Source organism: Hypanus sabinus, chromosome 25 (genome assembly GCF_030144855.1).
Source record: "Hypanus sabinus isolate sHypSab1 chromosome 25, sHypSab1.hap1, whole genome shotgun sequence".
In the NCBI taxonomy this organism is placed as follows: Eukaryota; Metazoa; Chordata; class Chondrichthyes; order Myliobatiformes; family Dasyatidae; genus Hypanus; species Hypanus sabinus.
The window spans coordinates 45,077,389-45,095,689 of record NC_082730.1 but is presented as its reverse complement, the minus strand read 5'-3'; the positions used below and the strand labels follow the sequence as shown (position 1 = coordinate 45,095,689).

The window sequence follows — 18,301 nt, the reverse complement described above, 5'->3', positions numbered from 1 at the left end:
CCTGAATCTATAACAGGGACAAATGTGTATTCAGAACCACCCGACTTGCTATCCTTGGGTATGTCATGGAGAACGGGGTCATTGGCCCTGACCCCGACCATATGCGCCCCCTGTTGGAACTCCCCCTTCCCACCACTCTCAGAGCCCTCAAATGGTGCCTGGGCTTCTTTTCCTATTACACCCAATGGCTCCCTCACTATGCAGACAAGGCCCGCCCCCGGTCAAGTCCACTCTCTGCCGAGGCCCGCGCGGCCTTCAGCCTCATTAAAGGGGACATTGCCAAAGCAACGATGCATGCGGTGGACGAGACCATTCCCTTCCAAGTAGAGAGTGACGCCTCCAACTTTGCGCTGGCTGCTACCCTCAATCAGGCAGGAAGGCCAGTAGCATTCTTCTCTCGTACCCTTCAAGGCCCTGAAATTCAGCACTCCACGGTGGAGAAAGAAGCCCAGGCCATAGTGGAAGCTATTAGGCACTGGAGGCACTATCTCGCCGGCAAAAGGTTCACTTTGCTGACTGACCAGCGCTCAGTTGCATTCATGTTCAGCAACCAACAGCGGGGCAAAATCAAAAATGATAAAATTTTGAGGTGGAGAATCGATCTCTCCACCTACAACTATGACATCCTGTACCGGCCTGGAAGGCTCAATGAGCCCCCTGATGCCCTATCCCGGGGAGCGTGTGCCAGCACGCAGCTCAACCAGCTATACTCCCTTCATGCACATCTTTGCCATCCAGGGGTCACCCGATTTTACCACTTCATGAAAGCCCGGAACCTGCCGTACTCCCTGGAGGACATCAGGACGATGACCAGGGACTGTCAAATCTGCACTGAGTGCAAACCACACTTCTACCGTCCTGAAAAGGTGCAACTTATCAAGGCCACCTGCCCCATTGAGTGACTGAGTGTTGACTTTAAGGGCCCCCTTCCCTCCACCGACCGCAATGTGTACTTTCTCAACATAATCGACGAGTACTCGCGGTTCCCCTTTGCCATCCCCTGCCCCGATACCATTGCCACATCCGTCATAAAGGCCCTGCGCCAGCTCTTCACTCTGTTTGGATATCCCTGCTATATCCACAGTGACAGAGGGTCCTCGTTTATGAGTGACGAGCTGCGCCAATACCTCCTGGCTAGGGATATTGCTACTAGTAGGACCACGAGCTATAATCCCCGGGGGAATGGACAGGTGGAGAGGGAGAATGTCACGGTGTGGAAGGCCATACTCTTAGCTCTTAGGTCAAAGGGACTGCCGGTCTCTCGCTGGCAGGAGGTCCTCCCCAAGGCACTCCACTCCATTATGCACGTCCACCAATGCCACCCCTCATGAGCAACTCTTTTCTTTTCCCAGGAAGTCTGCAACTGGGACCACCCTACCGGTTTGGCTGATGTCCCCAGGGCCTGTGTTGTTCCAGAAACATGCGAGGAGCAATAAATACTCCCCGCTGGTCGAGAGAGTTCACCTCCTTCATGCGAACCCCCAGTATGCCTACGTGGTCTTACCTGATGGGCGGGAGGACACGGTCTCCGTCCACGACCTGGCACCTGCAGGAGCACCAGACCCCTACCCCGAACACTCCACGGTGACTCTGAACCCCGTACCCACCAAGGATTTTCCCCCGAGACACCGCGCACACCAAGTCCTACACAGACTCCTCACGACACTCCCATACCAGGTGCCATGCACACACGAGGATTTACTGATGCCTAACGGGCTGGCACCTCAAGTCAGGCTGGAGCCCGCACAACCACCGTAACTGGTGCAATCACTACCGGTGCTACGTAGATCGCAGCGACGGACTCGACCGCCTGATAGACTTGACCTGTAAATATACTTGTGAGAAACTTCGCCCCTTGGGGACTCTCTTTTAAAACAAAGGGGGGGTGAATGTGGTAAATTATGTATACCTGTCTGGACACGCCCCCCTCTGCTGACTGCTCCTGTGGCTCCTCCAACAGACCCCTGTATAAAGGCGATTGGGGCACTGCTCCTCCCTCAGTCTCCGAGATCTCGTGCTCCCTTTTAGCTGTTAATAAAAGCCTACTGTTCACTTGCAGTCTCCTGGAGTTATTGATGGTGCATCACTGATGCAATCCAAAGGTCCTATCTTGAAAGAAATAGACTGAGCCTCTCGAACTGTGAAGTTAGTTTTGGACTGTTACTGTGAAAGCATGTTTATTTGCACTACTACATATACAGTTTCATGTTGCATTAATCTAAAGGGGGAGGAAGTGTAATGTATGGATCAATTTCTTTTAGAGCAATAGCCTCCACTTAGCACCTATTGATCTGTTGTCTATGCATGCTTCTTGTTCTCTCTCCTGCACTCTTTGCAATGTGAAAACACCAGTTAAAGCCATCTCCCATATGCACGCTTTTATTTAATTGATATGTAGTTGTGCACAGAAACAACGAAAACCATGCTGACTAAGGCCCATTTTATCATGTGCCTCCAAGTACCCAGAGGCCTCATCCTTAAACATAGGCTCCAACATCTTCCCAACCATTGAGGTCAGGCTATCTGGACAATGGTTTCCTTTCTTCTGCCTCTCTCCTTTCTTAAAGCGTGGAGTAACATTTGCAATTTTCCCATCTTCTGGAACCATTCCAGAATCTATTGACTCTTTAAAGATCATAACTAAATCCTCCATGATTGCTTCAGCCACCTCTTTCAGAACCCTGGGGTGTAGTCCATCTGGTCCAGATGACTTATCCACCTTCAGACCTTTCAGTTTCCCAAGAACCTTCTTTCTTCTTTCAACTCCACACACTTCATTTTCCGACACCAGGAACTCCTACCATACTGCTAGTGTCTTCCACAGTGAAGACTGATACAAAATATTTATTCAGTTCCTCTGCCATTTCCTTATCTCCCATTGCTACTTCTCCAGCATCATTTTCCAGCGGTCTGATATCCACTCTCGCCTCTCTTTTACACTTTATGTAACAGAAGAAACTTCCGGTATCCTCTTTAATATTACTGTCTAGCTTACTTTTATATTCCATCTTTATCTTCTTAAAGACTTTTTAGTTGCCTTCTGTTAATAGTTGTAAGTTTCCCAATCCTCTGACTTCCCACTAATTGTTGCTCTATTATATGCCCTCTCTTTGGCTTTTATGTTAGCTTTGACTTCTTTTGTTAGCCACAGTTGTGTCATCTTTCCTTTGGAATACTTCTTCCTCTTTGGGATGTATATATTCCATGCCTTCCAAATTGCTTGCAGAAATTCCAGCTGTTGCTCTCTGCCATCATCCCTGCCAGTGTTCTTTTCCGATCGATTCTGGGTAACTCCTCTCTCATGGCTGCAGAATTCCCTTTACTCCAGTGTAATACTGATGTATCTGACTTTAGCCTCTCCTTCTCAAATTTCAGAGTGAATTGAATTATATTACAATCATTTTCCCCTTTTTTTTAACCTTACGCTCTCTAATCAATTCTGGTTCATTGCACAACGCCCAATCCAGAGTAGCTGATCTCCTAGTGGGCTCAACCACAAGCTGCTCTAAAAAACCATCTGGCAGACATTCTAGAAACTCTGTCATCCAGCACCAACCTGATTTTCCCAATCTACCTGCATATTGAAGTCCCCCATGACTATTGTAACATTGTCCTTTTGGCATGCATTTTCTGTCTCATTGTAATTTGTAGACCACATCCTTACTGCTGTTTGGGGTCTGTATACACCTCCCATCAGGGCCTTTTTACCTTTGCAATTCCTTAGCTCTATCCACAATGATTCAACACCTTCGATTCTATGTCACCTCTTTCTAATGATTTGATTTCATTTTTCTTAAATCAACAGAGCAACACCACCCCCTCTGCCTTGCTGCCTGTCCTTTCAATACAATGTGTACCTTGGACATTAAGCTCCTAGCTATAATCTTCTTTCAATTGTGATTCAGTGATCCCTCTAACATCTTACCTGCCAATCTACAATCGTGCTGCAAGTTCATCCAATTTATTCCATATACGGTGCACATTCAGATTCAACACCTTCAGTCTTGTATTCGCCCTTTTTGATTCGGTCCGCCTTTTACATTGCTACTCAACTGTTGACTGCAATTTTGCCCTGTCAGCAGCCTCTCCGCATGACACATTGCCTCTGTTTGTAAACCAGCTACCTCATCTTCAGCACTATCATTCACCTTTCCTACGATGCTTCTCGCACTGAAATATTTGCAGCTCATGACATTAGTCACAGCATGCTCAACATTTGATTCCTAATTTTGTTTAAGGTTTTACCAACATCTGCTTCCACAATCTCTCTATGAACTGTTCTGGCACACTGGTTCCCACTCCCCTGCAACTCTAGTTTGTAACTTGTTGAAGTAGTAAAATTGTTCTTTTTCACTCCTGGCCATTTCTAGCATTTCCAGGCCCGAATGCTTGAAGCCAAAGTGAGCAATATAGTTCGGAGTTGTCTTACTAATTACTTCTCATCAACTATCACTGACAAAAAATCACTACTTTTTAAAAAGAAACACACGGAACTGATGCTACTTAAATACTGTTCACTCTAAACACAGTGCTCCAATTAACCGATGGCCCAATTAACTTGGAATCCACTGTACATATAATTCAGAAGTGCAAAATAATTCATTCTTAGGAAGGAATGAGACAAGATAAACTAACTGACACAGCTCTAAAGAATGCAGAGGAATATAATGTGTGTATAACTTGGAGAGATAGAGCATGTTAACAGGCCCTTCCGGCCCAATTACATCCATGTGACCCATTAACCTACTGACCCCTACCTCCTTAGAATGTGGGGGTAAACCAGATCACCCAAACGAAACCCACATGGTCGACGGGGAGAACATACAAACTCATTTCAGGCAGCAGTAGGAGCTGGACCTGGGTCACTGCAGGTGTAATAGAGGTCGGTGAATCTGTGGAATTCGTTGCCATGAATGGCTGGGGAGGCCATCATTGGGTATATTCGACGTGGAGACTGATGGGGTTTTGATTATCTAATTATTTAGAGATACAGTGCAGAATAGACCCTTTCGGCCCAGTGGGCTGCACCACCCTGAAACCCACCTATTTAACACCAGTATTATCACATGATAATTTACAATGGCTAATTAACCTACTAACCGGTACATCCTTGGACTCTGGGAGATAACCAGAGCAGCCGGAGGAACTCCACACGCACATGGGAAGGAACATACAGATGCCACTGGAATCAAACACTGAACTCCAACAACCCAAGCTGTAATACCACCACGTTAACCAATATGCCACTGCGGTGCCCCACGGTAGCAAGGATTAGAGCGAGAAGACAGGAGAACTGGACAATAAATCAGCTACGAAGGAATGGTGGAGCACACTCGACAGGCCGAATGGCTTAATTCTGCTCCTGTCACGCTGACCACTAGGCTACTGTGCCGTCTACATATGGAACGTGGGCTTAAATCTTCAGAAATGTCGAGACATGTTGAGAGAACAGCTGGTGAGCCCCATGAGATCTTCAGTCACATAAATACAGCTACAAGTACAAATGAAGGAAAGCTTCGTAAAACAAAGGCCTGACCACAAATGGAGACTGTATCCTGACTCCCTGGGGATATAGAAGCCCCAGGGAGGATGCAGCACGACAGTTGCAGGGATGTTCAGCAGCATTAGACAACAACAGCTTGGGTTGTTTCCTGTGGAGCAAAGAAGTTGTACAAGATCATCTCTGTCATGGATAGGATGAACGAAGGGAGCAGATGGTGTAAAGGACCGGGGGCAGAGCGAGAGTGAAAGGCAAAGGGTTACAAGGGGAGGGAGGATTTTTCTATTCATTCATTCGTCCCTGCCTAATCTCCTTCCTGACACGTATACTTGCAAGTGACATAAACGTTACACCTGCCCGTTCACCTCCTCTCTCAGTCCATTCAGGGTGTCAAATGGTCCATCCAGGAAAGGCAACATTCAGCTGTAAACCTGCTCGGGTGATCTATTGTATCCGGCGCTCCTGATGCGGCCTCCTGACATAGACTGGGGGACCGTTTTGTTGAGAACCTCCACTCCATTCACCAAAACTGTAGTTTCCCAGTGGACAACCATTTTAATTCCCGTCCCCATCCCTATTCCCATTCCATGTTGGACCATGGTATCTTCTTCTGCCACTCTCAGGGGTCGGTGATGGGGCCAATTCTTTTCACGTTATATGTCAAATGATTTGGATGACAGAATTGATGGCTTTGTGGCCAGGTTTGCAGAAGATACCAAGATAGGTGGAGGGACAGGTAATGTTGAGGAAGCATGATATCTGCAGAAGGATTTAAACAGATTAGGAGAATGGCAAAGAAGTAGTAGATGCAGTGGTGGGAAGTGTATGGTCCTGCACTTTGGTAGAAGGAATAAAGGTGTGGACCATTTTCTAAATGGTAAGAAAATTCAAAAATCTGAGGTGCAAAGGGACTTGGAATCTTTGCAGATTGAGTCAGTAGTAAGGAAGGCAAATGCAATGTTAGCATTCATTTTGAGCGGACTAGTATACAAAAGCAAGGATGAAATGCTGATGCTTTGTAAGGCACTAGTCAGGCCGCACTTGGAATATTCCGAGCAGGTTTAGACCCCTTATCTAAGGAAAGATGTACTGCGATTGGAGACGGTTCAGAGAATGTAAATGAGAATGGCCCCAGGAATGGAAGTGTTAACATATCAGGAGCATTTAATGGCTCCAGGCCTGTACTGGCTGGAGTTTAGAAGAATACAGGGTATCTCATTGAAACCCATTGTATATTGAAAAGCCTAGACAGAGTGAATGTGGAGAAAATGTTTCCTGTAGCGGGGACTCCAGGACCAAAGGGCACAGGCTCAGAATTGAGAAACATTCATCATGAACAGAGATGAGGAAATTTTTTTCACCAGAATGTGCTGAAACTGTGGAATTCATTGCCACAGACGGTTGTGTAGAGTATAGTTAAGGTGGAGTATAGTTAAGGTTATTGATTAGTGAGGGCATCAAAGGTTATGGGGAGAAAGGGGTTGAGAGAGGTAAATCAGCCGCGATGGAATGGCAGAGCAGACTTGACAAGCCAAATGGCCCAGTTATGCTCCTATTTCTTATGTTTTGTTGGCCTTCCAGCTTTTCAAGTCATGTCACCCAGCAACCCACCAATTTAACTGTAGCCCAACCATAGGACAATTTACAAAGACCAGAGCTACTAACCAGTATGTCTTTGAACTGTGGAGGAAACCCATGCACACAGGGGATGGAATGCACTAGTTTACAGAGGACTGGAATCGCGTCGCACTAACAGCTACATTACCATGGTAGCCATAATACTTGTTCCCTAGACAGAGAATCCCACAGATTCATTATTCTTTGGAAAAGCAGTTTCTCATCATCTGTCCCAAGTCTATTCCCCCAGAACTTGAGGTGATGTCCCCTAATTTTACTCTCACTTAGCAGTGGAAAAACTTTCTTGCTTCTATCTTATCTAGCCCTTACATAATTTTACGTTTTTGTAAGATCCCTTCTCCTTTTCTGAACTCCATCAAGTATAATCCCAGGCGACTCAATCTCTCATCTCCAGAATCAACCTGGTAAAGCTCCTCTGCACAGCCTCCAAAGCCTTAAGTAAGGCGGCCAGGACTGCACGCAGTACTCCAGGTGCTGCCTCACCAGTACCCTGTACAACTGCAATATAATCTCCCTGCTCTTCAATTCACAACGAGGCCAACATTCCCTTTGCTTTCTGGATAACCTGTCACTCCTGCACAAGCACTGCCAAGACCCTCTGTACAACAGCATGCTGCAATCTTTCAGGCTTTCCCCAGCACAATCCTTGCTGATTTGAGGCAAACCACACATTTCACTATACAGTATGCTTCAATGTATGTGACAAATAAAACTAATCTTTATTGTACTGTGCAAACAGTGGATTTAAAGTGCGCACTGGGGGTGGGGGGGGGGGAGGGAGGGGGTGTTAATAACCCAGAAAATCCAGAAATCCTACCAGTCCAGCATCAAAGTACCAAGAGGTTTACTCTAATTCAGTCAATCCCAGAGTGATGAGTGAAACCCTACATAGATTGGAGGACCACTTTGTCAAACACCTCTGCCTCATCTGCCAAAAGCGCAGTTTCCTGAGGCCAGCTACTTCAATACCAATCCCCATTTCTGTTCCAACATGTCGGTCCATGCCCTCCTCTTCTGCCACAATGAGGCCACTCTCAGGTTGGAGGATCAAAGCCTCATATTTCGTCTGGGTAACATCCAATCTGATGGCATAAGCATTGGCTCCCCACTCTGGCCTCCTCACCTGCCTATCACCTCCTTCCCTTTCTCCTGTGGCCCACTCTCCTCCCTTATCAGATTCCTTCTTCTCCAGCCCTTTACCTTTACTACATATCATCTCCCAGCTTCTTTTTATCCCCTACCCTACCCTTCCCTCACCTATCACCTTCTAGCTTGTCCTACTTCCCCTCCCCCTCCCCACCCACCTTTTTATTCTGGCATCTTACCCTCCCTTTCCAATCCTGATGAAGAGTCTTGGCCCAAAACTTTGATTGTTTATTCATTTCTGTAGATACTGCCTGACCTACTGAGTCCCTCCAGCATTTTGTGTGTGTTTCTAGCATCTACAAAACCTATTTGTTAAATACCAGAGTGATGATGCGATTTGATGTTATTCTCCGAGTATTACTCTAAACCTCCAGATTACTGGGTCCAGCAATTTAACCAATTGTGAGACTATTTCTAAAACAGTGGAATAATTTCTCTCAGGGATTGGATGACAGAAAGTGTGAGTCATTTTCAGAATGGCAGAGTTTAACTAACAGAGTGGCACAAGGATCTTTGTTTGGTCACTGATTAATTGTAGCCAGATATTACAGTTGTTCGAGACCATGGACACAAAGCTAGGTGGGAATGTAAGCTGTGAGATAGGTTATAAGCTGCAGGAAGCTGTCAGAAATTAATGAGGATGCCGAGTGCCTTTCTTCTCGTCTGCCACAAAAAGCAGGATCTCCCAGTGGCCACCCATTCCCATTCAACATCCTATTCCAACATGTTGGTCCACAAGCTCTGCTACTGCCTCAGTGAGGCCACTCTCCGGTTGCAGGAACATCTCATAATCCATCTGCGTTGTCTCCAACTTGAAAGCATGAACATTGATTTCTCTAATTTCCGGTAATTTCCCTCTTCTCCCCCTTTGATTCCCCTTTCGGCCTCCCTCTCACCCTTTCACTTCTCAGCTAGCCATCTCTGCTTTCTCCTTTCATGTCCATTCTCCTCTCTCATTAGAATCCTTTCTATTCAGCCCTTTACAACTTCTTATTTCACCCCCCCCCCCCTTCTCCTCCTACCTTTCCCTCACTTGGCCTCACCTATCACCTGCCAGCTTGTTCTCCTGCCCCTTCCTCCCATCTTCTGTCTGCTTCCTTTCCAGCCTGTTGAAGGGTCTCAGCACAGAATATCAACTGTTTACTCATTTCCATAGATTCTCCTGAATTTTGTGTGTTTTGCTCAGGATCTGCAGATTCTTGAACCTTCAACGTGGCTGATCAAGATTACCATTTAACTTAAAAATAGAAAAGCATTTTTGTTTAAAAGAAAGACGAGGGTGGTGAGTCTCTGGAATTCATTGCCATAGACAAGGAATGACGAAATGATAAAATGGCAGGGCAGAATTGATGGGCTGAATGGCTTAACACTGTTCCTATGTTTTGTGGTCTTTTACAGGTTCATTCACAGGTTGAGTCTGTGGTAAAGAAGGGAAATGCACTGTTGGTATTTATTTCAATGGGAATAGAATATAAAACGTAAGGAAATAATGCTGAGCCTTTATAAGACACTATTCAGGTGGCACTTAAGAATATTGTCAACAGCTGTAGGCCCCATATCTCAGAAAAGAGGTGTCATCATTAGAGAGAGTTCAGAGGAAGTTCACGAGGATAGTACTGGGAATGAAGGGGTTAACATTTGAGGAGCAATTGGCAGCTTTGGGCCCATACTCTCTGGAATTTAGAAGAATGTGGGAGGATCTCATCGAAACCTACCGAAAGTTGAAAGGAATAGATAGGGTAGATGTGGAGAGGATTTTTCCTGTGGTGGGGGTGTCTAAAACTATAGAAGTCAGAGCCTCAAAATTGAAGGGCGATCCTTTAGAACAGAGGTAAGGGGGAATTGCTTTAGCTAGAGAGTAGTAAATCTGTGAAATGCTCTGCCGCAGTCTGTGCAGGACACCATCCATGCATGTATTTAAGGTGGAAGTTGATAGTTTCCTGAACAGTCAGGGTATCAAAGGATATGGTGAGAAGGCAGGTGTATGTGGTTGAGTGGGATCCGGGATCAGCCAGGATGGAATAGCGGAGAACACTGGATGGGCAGAATGGCCTAATTCTGCTCCTATGTCTTATGGTCTTACGATGGACTTACAGAGCAGACTCGATGAGTAGAATGGTCTAATTGTGCTCTTGTTTTACAGTAAAGGTCGGTGTTCAGAGGAGTTGATACGGCTTTTTAAATGCATCATTAAAGTTATCATGCAAGTTATAGCAAGCAGCGTAGCCCAGGAGCAGTTGGTTAGCCTTAATTATAAAGAAAATGGAGGACAAGATCAAGCAGGTCTTGTTGAGCTTGCACTTTACCTATCACTGATGGCTCTAGGTCCACAAAGATTGCACGAGGAACACGCCGTCCTGCACTGGTCTCACTGAAAAAGGTGCTGAAGGAGTCGTCCACTCTGCCAGTAACCTTGGTGCCCACCACGTTTCCATCCGGTTTGATTCCATGCTCCAGGCAGTACAGCTCCCAGCACGCATTGCCAATCTGGACACCCGCCTGCCCAACGTGGATGGAGATGCACTCTCTCTGTTGTTGGAAGTTCAAGGTAAATTTATTATCAAAGTATGCATACACACAGGAACAGCTGTACACTTGCTTCTTAATGCAAATTAATCAGCCAATCAAACAGCAGCAACTCAATGCATAAAAACATTGTTATGCGGTTCAGAATGGAGAAGAAATGTCATCTGAGTGATTTTTACCATGGAATGATTTTGGTGCCAGATGGGGTGGTTTGAGTATCTCAGAAACTGTTGATCTCCTGGGATTTTCACACACAACAGTCTAGAGTTTACAGAGAATGGTGTGAAAAACAAAAACAAAGACATCCAGTGAGTGGCAGTTCAGTTGGCAAAAATGTCTCATTAACGAGATCAGAGGAGAATGGCCAGACCAGATCACCCTGACAGGAAGGCGACAGTAACTTAAATAATGACGCATTACAACAGTGGTGTGCAGAATAACATCTCCAAATACACATCTCATCAAACCTTGGAGTGGATGGATTACAGCAGTAGAAGAACGCAAGCATACACCCAGTGGCCACTTTCTTAGCTTCAGGAGGTACTTGATAAAGTGGCACCGAGTACATTTTACCCTATATTACCTTAAGATTCATTTTCTTACAGGTATTTACAGGAAAATAAATACAACATATTTTATAATAAAATTAACTACACATACACTATAGACAAACAGCCAGTGCAAAAGAAGACAAACTGTATAAACAAAATAAATAATATTAAGAATATATATAGTCTCTGAAAGTGAGTCTGTAGACCATAGAATCAGTTCAGAGTTGTGGTGAGTGAAGTTAACCATGTCAGTTCAGGAGCCTGATGGTTGAAGGGAAGTAACCATTCCTGAACCTGATGGTGTGGAACCTTGGGCTCCTGTGCTTCCTTCCTTCCAGTGAGACGAGAACACGACCTGGTTGTTGGGGTCCTTGATGATGGATGCTGCTTTCTTGTGGCAGCAGTCCTTGTAGACGTGCTCAGTGGTGGGGTGGGGGGAAAGGTTTTGTCTATGACAAACTGGGCTATATCCACCACTGTTCATAGAGTTTTCTTTGTACCACTCTGCCGTATACCCATCTGATCCTGGTGACTTGCTTAATTTAAGCCTACTAATTGCAGCTTTTAATTCAATTTTAGTTATGTCAGCAGTCATTGTTCTATTTTGTTCTTCGCTTAAAGTGGGTAACTCTAGAGAATTCAAGAAGGTGTCAATTTGGGTTATGCTTCCCCACATATCAGGAGACCTTCTGTTTCCGCTACCATAATATCAGTAATTTTCTGAAAGAAACCAATATCACTTCCCTGGGGTGTGTATATATTCAATAGAATAACTGAATTTCTGTCTATATTCCCCCTTACCAGAATATATCTGCCCTCTTTATCTCCCATTTCGAATACTTTTTCAAAATTTAGCTTACTTGAGATAAGAATAGCAACTCCTCTCCTATGTCCTGATTTATATGAGGAGAAAAACAAATTAGTGAAGCCCATTCTCCTTAGTTTTCTATGCTCATTATCACTTAAATGAGTTTCCTGTAAATATACTACATGGGCTTGTTCTTTTTTCATTTTGGATAAAATTCTATTACATTTGATTGTATTTAATAGTCCATTGACATTGAAAGAAATGAATGTTACTTTGTCCTTAGCCATCTGTATTTATCTGTCAATGTAATTGAGGATAACCCCTCCTACTTGTGAGTTGAGGACCCCCATTGCAGTAAAAGTCAGTGAACAAATCCATTACACAGAAAAGATTTCCCTGTGCACACATATATATATATTACATACATACACATATATGTACACATATATATATTCTCATTTTGGTGGGGAAAAAGGAGTAAGTGAGCACATAAAGAATAACAACTAAGTATTATAAAATCCACATTATAATAAGTATTTCTTGAGATAGGTATATCACTGTCTACTTTTGCTTCCGTTTAGCTTCTCAACATTTTTAACGTTAGCCAAACCTTATGACTCTTCCAGAGGGGGTGAGGACTGTCTTTGAAAAACTCCCGGTCTCTTCCTGATATATTTCTCTCAGCCTCCTCCTGTCTCCTGCCTTCTCGATTCTCGCACTATTTCCCAAGCGGAGTGGGATAATTCCTCTACCAGGCTTTCCCTCGGTTTGATCATGCTGATGGGCAACCCTCTGGCCTTCATGTCTGTAGTCGCCTCTTCCACTGTCTGGTACAACCGCGCCCCGTCTTCATAAGTCACTGAAAGCTTAGCAGGGTACAGAGTTTGAAATCTAATCCGTTCTTGCTTTAGTACTCGCTTTACTTCAGAGTATTCTTTGCGTTTCTGCGGGACTGCGCAGGGGGTAATCTTGGTTGAAATATATTAATTTATTGTCTAAAAACACCCTCTTCTTACCCCAGGCCCTTTGTAGAATCTCCACCTTGGTACTGTACCAAAGGAATTTAATTATTATTAAGTGTGGCTTATCTGCTCTGTCTCGGGTAGGCTTCGGGACTAGCACGCAATGCGCTCTCTCTATTTCCAGCTCCATAGTCGAGGGAAGCTCCAGCACATCCTGCAGCAACTTTCTGACAAACTCCGTCATTGACAAGCCCTCCGCTCCTTCGAGAACATTGTATATTCTAATATTTTTCCGCCGTGATCTTCCCTCCAGGTCAAGCAGTTTACCTTCTTGGTGATTTAATATTTTTATCATCTTACTCAGTATTTGTTCCACGTTTTGAATGTGATCTTCCACCTTCTCAGTTTGAGTCTCTGCCACCGCTATTTTTTGATTGACGTTGGCGAGCTCTGATTTAATATCATGTAGCTGCTGCTATATGTCTTTCTAGAACTCCCATATCTCTTTCAGAATTCGATCATATTCACCGTTTCGCCTGAATGAGGCCCAGCGTCTGCCTCACTAGCACACAGTCAGGTCGGAGGGCCACTTGCTGCACTCCTCTCGGCCGCAGGCTCTGCAGTGTCGCTTTTTTTAATTTCCATTCTTTTTCTCCATTCTTGCCCCTCTTTTTAGTTCAAATATTTTTTGAAAAATACTATATTTGATGGGTTAACGGGGCTTAATGCGCATTTTTCTGGAGGAGCTAGTGACTTAAGCTGCCATTCTTGACAACAATGTCACTGGAAACCTAAACTTTGGACTTCTAAGGGTATTTTCCATCTAGGAGACTTGTTTGATGAAGGAATGATAATGTCTTTTAGTCAAATAGTACAGAAATTTAACTTACCCAACAAGGAGCTTTTTCATTTCTTTCATATAAGAGATTATATACAGAAAAAAACATCATTGTTAACTGATTTCTATAGTTCTGACACAGAAAAGAGGCTGTAACGTTCTAAGGGTGAAGTCTCCATTAGTACTTTTTACAGCATCCTGAGGGAATGTTCTTGTGGAGAGGCTAAGCAGCTGGGAAGGGTCTGGGAGGAAGAGCTGGGAGTAGAAATTACAGAAGAAACATGGGAAGAGATCTGTGATAATGCAAAGAAGATTTCAGTTTGTAATAGACCTAAGGCATTGCAGCTCAAAATTCTGCCTAGAGCCTGACTCCAGATCATCTCTCGATATTTAAGATGGGGGTTTCTCCAGTTTGTTCTAAATGTAAAGTAAATGCTGGACCTTTCACCCACTGTTTTAGGACTTGTCCCAAACTTCATGCATACTGGAGTCATATTTTGGGTGAAATGGAAAAGATTCTGAAGATGGAGCTTGAAATAGACTCAGTGTCTTTTCTCTTTTCTCCAGCAGTCGCATTATTAATGCACGTCAGAAAAAACATTTTAACATTCTGACTTTTTGGGTGAGGGAGAACATTTTACTTTGTTGGATATCTGATAAGGCCCCTGGACTTTTTGGTTGGTGTAAATTAATCATGGAATACATTCCTTTGGACTTTTTGACATGTATGGTACACTCAAAAACAAATAGTTTTCATAAAGCATGGCAACCTTTTCTGCAGTATGTAGATGTAAATCTGTCTGTTATACTAATAAGGGCTTTTGTATAGGATGTTGTGTTGATGTCTATATTCTGATGGAAGGGTTCTGATAGCTGGTATCTGTGAGGGGAAGAAATGTAAATGTGTCTGGAAATAGAAAGTTTTGTTATGCTGAGAAAAGAAAACTGTCCAGCACATCACCAGCACCGTGTTCAGAAAGAAACTGAAAAAGAAAACTGTCCAGCACATCACCAGCACCGTGTTCAGAAAGAAACTGAAAAAAAAAACTGTCCAGCACATCACCAGCACCGTGTTCAGAAAGGTGCCAGAAAAAAAGTGAGCAATGTTGTGAAGGACCCCACCTACCCTGCTCACAAACTGTCTGTCCCATTCCCATCAGGGAGGAGGCTACGTAGCATCCATGCCAGGATCACAGACTCAAAAAACAGCTATTTACCCCAAGCAACACCTTCACCCCCTCACCCACCCCAATCACTGCTACTTTATCATTTCCTCTCAGTCACCTTATGTACAGAAACTTCTGTGCCTAGCATACTTCATGGACATACAGTCAAGTTATGCATACAAGTTATCTTGTGTATTTATACTTATTGTGTGTTTTATTATTATTACTATTGTGTTCTTTAACACTGTATTGGATCCGGAGTAACAATTATTCCATTCTCTTTACACTTTGTACAGGAAATGACATTAAACAATCTTGAATCTTGACAATGCATAGCTTTCCTGAGGCCTGCCATGATTGCGTGGGATCAGGTGGTAGAACACTAAGGCAATTGTTACTGGGGAATGCGAATAATTTGGACAAATGTGACAGATATTTTTAAAATAACATTCAGATCCAACAGTTCTACAGCAGCTCTAAACTAAAATACTGCAGATGCTGAAAATCTGAAATAAAAACACAATGCTGGAAACATTCAACATTTTGGGCAGTATAACCATAAGACATAGGAGCAGAAATAGACTATTTGGCCCATCAAGTTTGTTCTAGCATTTGTTCCTGGTTAATGTATTTTCACTCTCAATCCCATCCTTCTCACATTTAATGTCCTCAATAAACAAAAACCTATCAACCTGCTTTAAATACAGCTTTATTCTTCTACCAAAGTGCACGACCATACACTTCCCTTGGCTGTATTCCATCTGGCACTTTCTTGCCCATTCTCCCAATCTGTCCGTCCTCTGACCCCTCAACACCACCTGCCCCTCCATTTTTTGTAAGGTCCACAAACTTGGCCACAAAGCCATCAATTCCATCGTAGACACATAAAGTGAGTCTGCACAATGAGAAACAAAGATATCATATGCCAAAAGGCACGAGAACAGCAACCTGAGTCTCAACGTGGACAAGCCAAAGGTGCAGATCAACCACTCTCCATCTATGGCTCTGCTGTGTAGAGAGAGAAGAGCCCAAAGTTCTTTGGTGTGCACAATACAGACAATCTAACTGCACCCACAACACCAACTCATTAGTCAAGAAGGCACATCAGCATCTACTTTCAGAGCAGTTTCAAGGTGCAAGGCTCCCGTCCCTGTTCTAACTACTTTCTACAGGAGCACCATCAAGAATGTTCTGTGTGGCTGCATCACTGTGCATTGGAGTGTTAGACCCTACAGAGCACAGTAAAAGCCACTGTGGTTCCATTTGTGATTTAGACAAAGCATTGTTGAAGATCTCTACCACTGATCACACGTCTTTAACCCACCACTATCAGGAAGGAGGTATAGGAGCATCAGGACTGGGACTGCCAGACTGGGTAACAGCTTTCCTCAGGCTGTGAGACTAATGAATACCCTGTCAACACCAGTGCTGTACTGTTCACCTGTGCTGTGCATTACATGCATTTTGAATGATACTTTATGAAAGTATCTGTGGCAGTATTTAGCTTCCGGTGTTGTTTGTATTGTGGGTGCACCATGATCTGGAGGAATGTTGTTTTCTTTGTTTTGTATATATAGTCAGATGACAATAAACTTGAATCACATCAAAGACCATTCTGGGAAAAACACTTACTGAAGAGTCTGCCCTAAAACACTTTCAGCATTTTGTGCGTTTTGTTTTAAACTGATTACATTTTTCCAATATATCCAGACCTACTGGCTCTGGAGTTGTGGTGTTTTTTTGAATATGTCAAACTTGTCTAATATATTCCAGTAGATCGACAAGCCCCAACACAGTGTGGGAAAGCAAAGCCGTCTAACCAGTCCAGCTTGCTATTTCATCCATAAATATCCTGAGGGCAAACTGTTATTAACCCCCTTCATTCTGTTAACATTTGTTCCCCATGAGTATATTGGGTAGCCCGGGTGTGACATCTGCCCGTCAAAAGCCCCATTTCACCTCTGGAATCAAAGTTCAAAGTAAATTTATTATCAACGCAGGTATAGTGTATTCTAGTTTGTCATTCAACCACATACATACTGCCAAACGAGACAACATTCCTCCAGACCAAAGTGAATGATACAGTACATATAATTCACACAAAACAGAGTAAAATTCACATAAATGCATTTTTAAAATAAGTTGCATATATGATACGTTAAAGAGTAAACCGTGTTAAGCTACTGGCATTTCATACTGTACGTGGTGAGACCTGGGTGGTGGCAGGGAGTGCTGTCGTCTCACAGCCTGGGGGAAGAAGCCATTTCCCGTCCCAACACTCCTTGTCCTAATCTGCTGCCTGATGGCAAGGGGTCAGAGTATCATTGGAGAGATTCAGTTTACAGTTTGAGTTTATTGTCATTCAACTGCTTCCATGTATACAGCACCACCAATCGCAATTGCGCTGGACCAAGGTACACGACACGGTCCCTGCGTCACCACATGCTACCTCCCGATACACTTTCTTGGAGGCATTCACCGTGGAACAACGAAACGCAATGGAATCAATGGAAATCTACCCACAAAGACCGACAACCAATGTGAAAAAGACAAACTGCCAATACAAAAAAGGCAATAACTAATATTGAGAATATGAGTTGTAGAGTCCTTGGAAGTAAGTCTGTAGGTTGTGGAATCGTCCGAAACGGCTGGGGGGTCTGAAGAAGGAACGGTACATCTCCAATGTGGGTGTTGTTCCTACCCATTTATCAGCGAACGCAATGAGCACCCACCCGCCTATCTCGTAGCGGGTGGAAGCTCAGCGCCTTCCCTTACCCCTCTGGACATTCCTCTCCACCCCGGAGGTCGTCATTGGGGTGAGGAGGGCTCTCCACTACATCTCTCATTTCCGCGCTGCCAAACTCACCATGATCACCCGTAGACTTTCTCAATCACCTCCCCAGCTCAATTCAAGCCAGGTAGCGCGGTCGGGGGTGGGACAGGGCGGAGCTTCTAACCAAACCGAGCACGGCGATTTGGCAGGGGGAAGAAGGTGGGGCTGATTCTGTGCCGCGTCCCTCCACCCGCTCAGCCCTAGGACAGTTAACCCAGGCAGCCCGTCGCTATTGAAACAGGAGGCAGGTGGACCCTCTTCAGCAACCCAACAACTAAGGTGTGTAATTATCTGTGCCATTTTTTTAGGTTCTTGCTCGTTAATTGAAGCTCG

At 44.2% G+C, this 18,301-nt stretch overlaps 1 protein-coding gene across 1 annotated transcript in view; it reads right to left on the bottom strand.

The window, feature by feature from the left end:
* LOC132381208 (tubulin alpha-8 chain-like) overlaps positions 1 to 18,059 on the bottom strand; it is a 52,637-nt gene extending 34,578 nt beyond the window's left edge. The window contains exons 1-2 of the mRNA XM_059950506.1: positions 18,002 to 18,059; positions 10,591 to 10,813 (exon numbers count right to left, since the gene is read on the bottom strand). Coding sequence (XP_059806489.1) covers positions 10,591 to 10,813; positions 18,002 to 18,004 — 226 coding nt within the window. The 5' untranslated portion in view covers positions 18,005 to 18,059. The remainder of the gene's footprint in view (positions 1 to 10,590; positions 10,814 to 18,001) is intronic.
* Between the last annotated feature and the right edge of the window lie 242 nt (positions 18,060 to 18,301).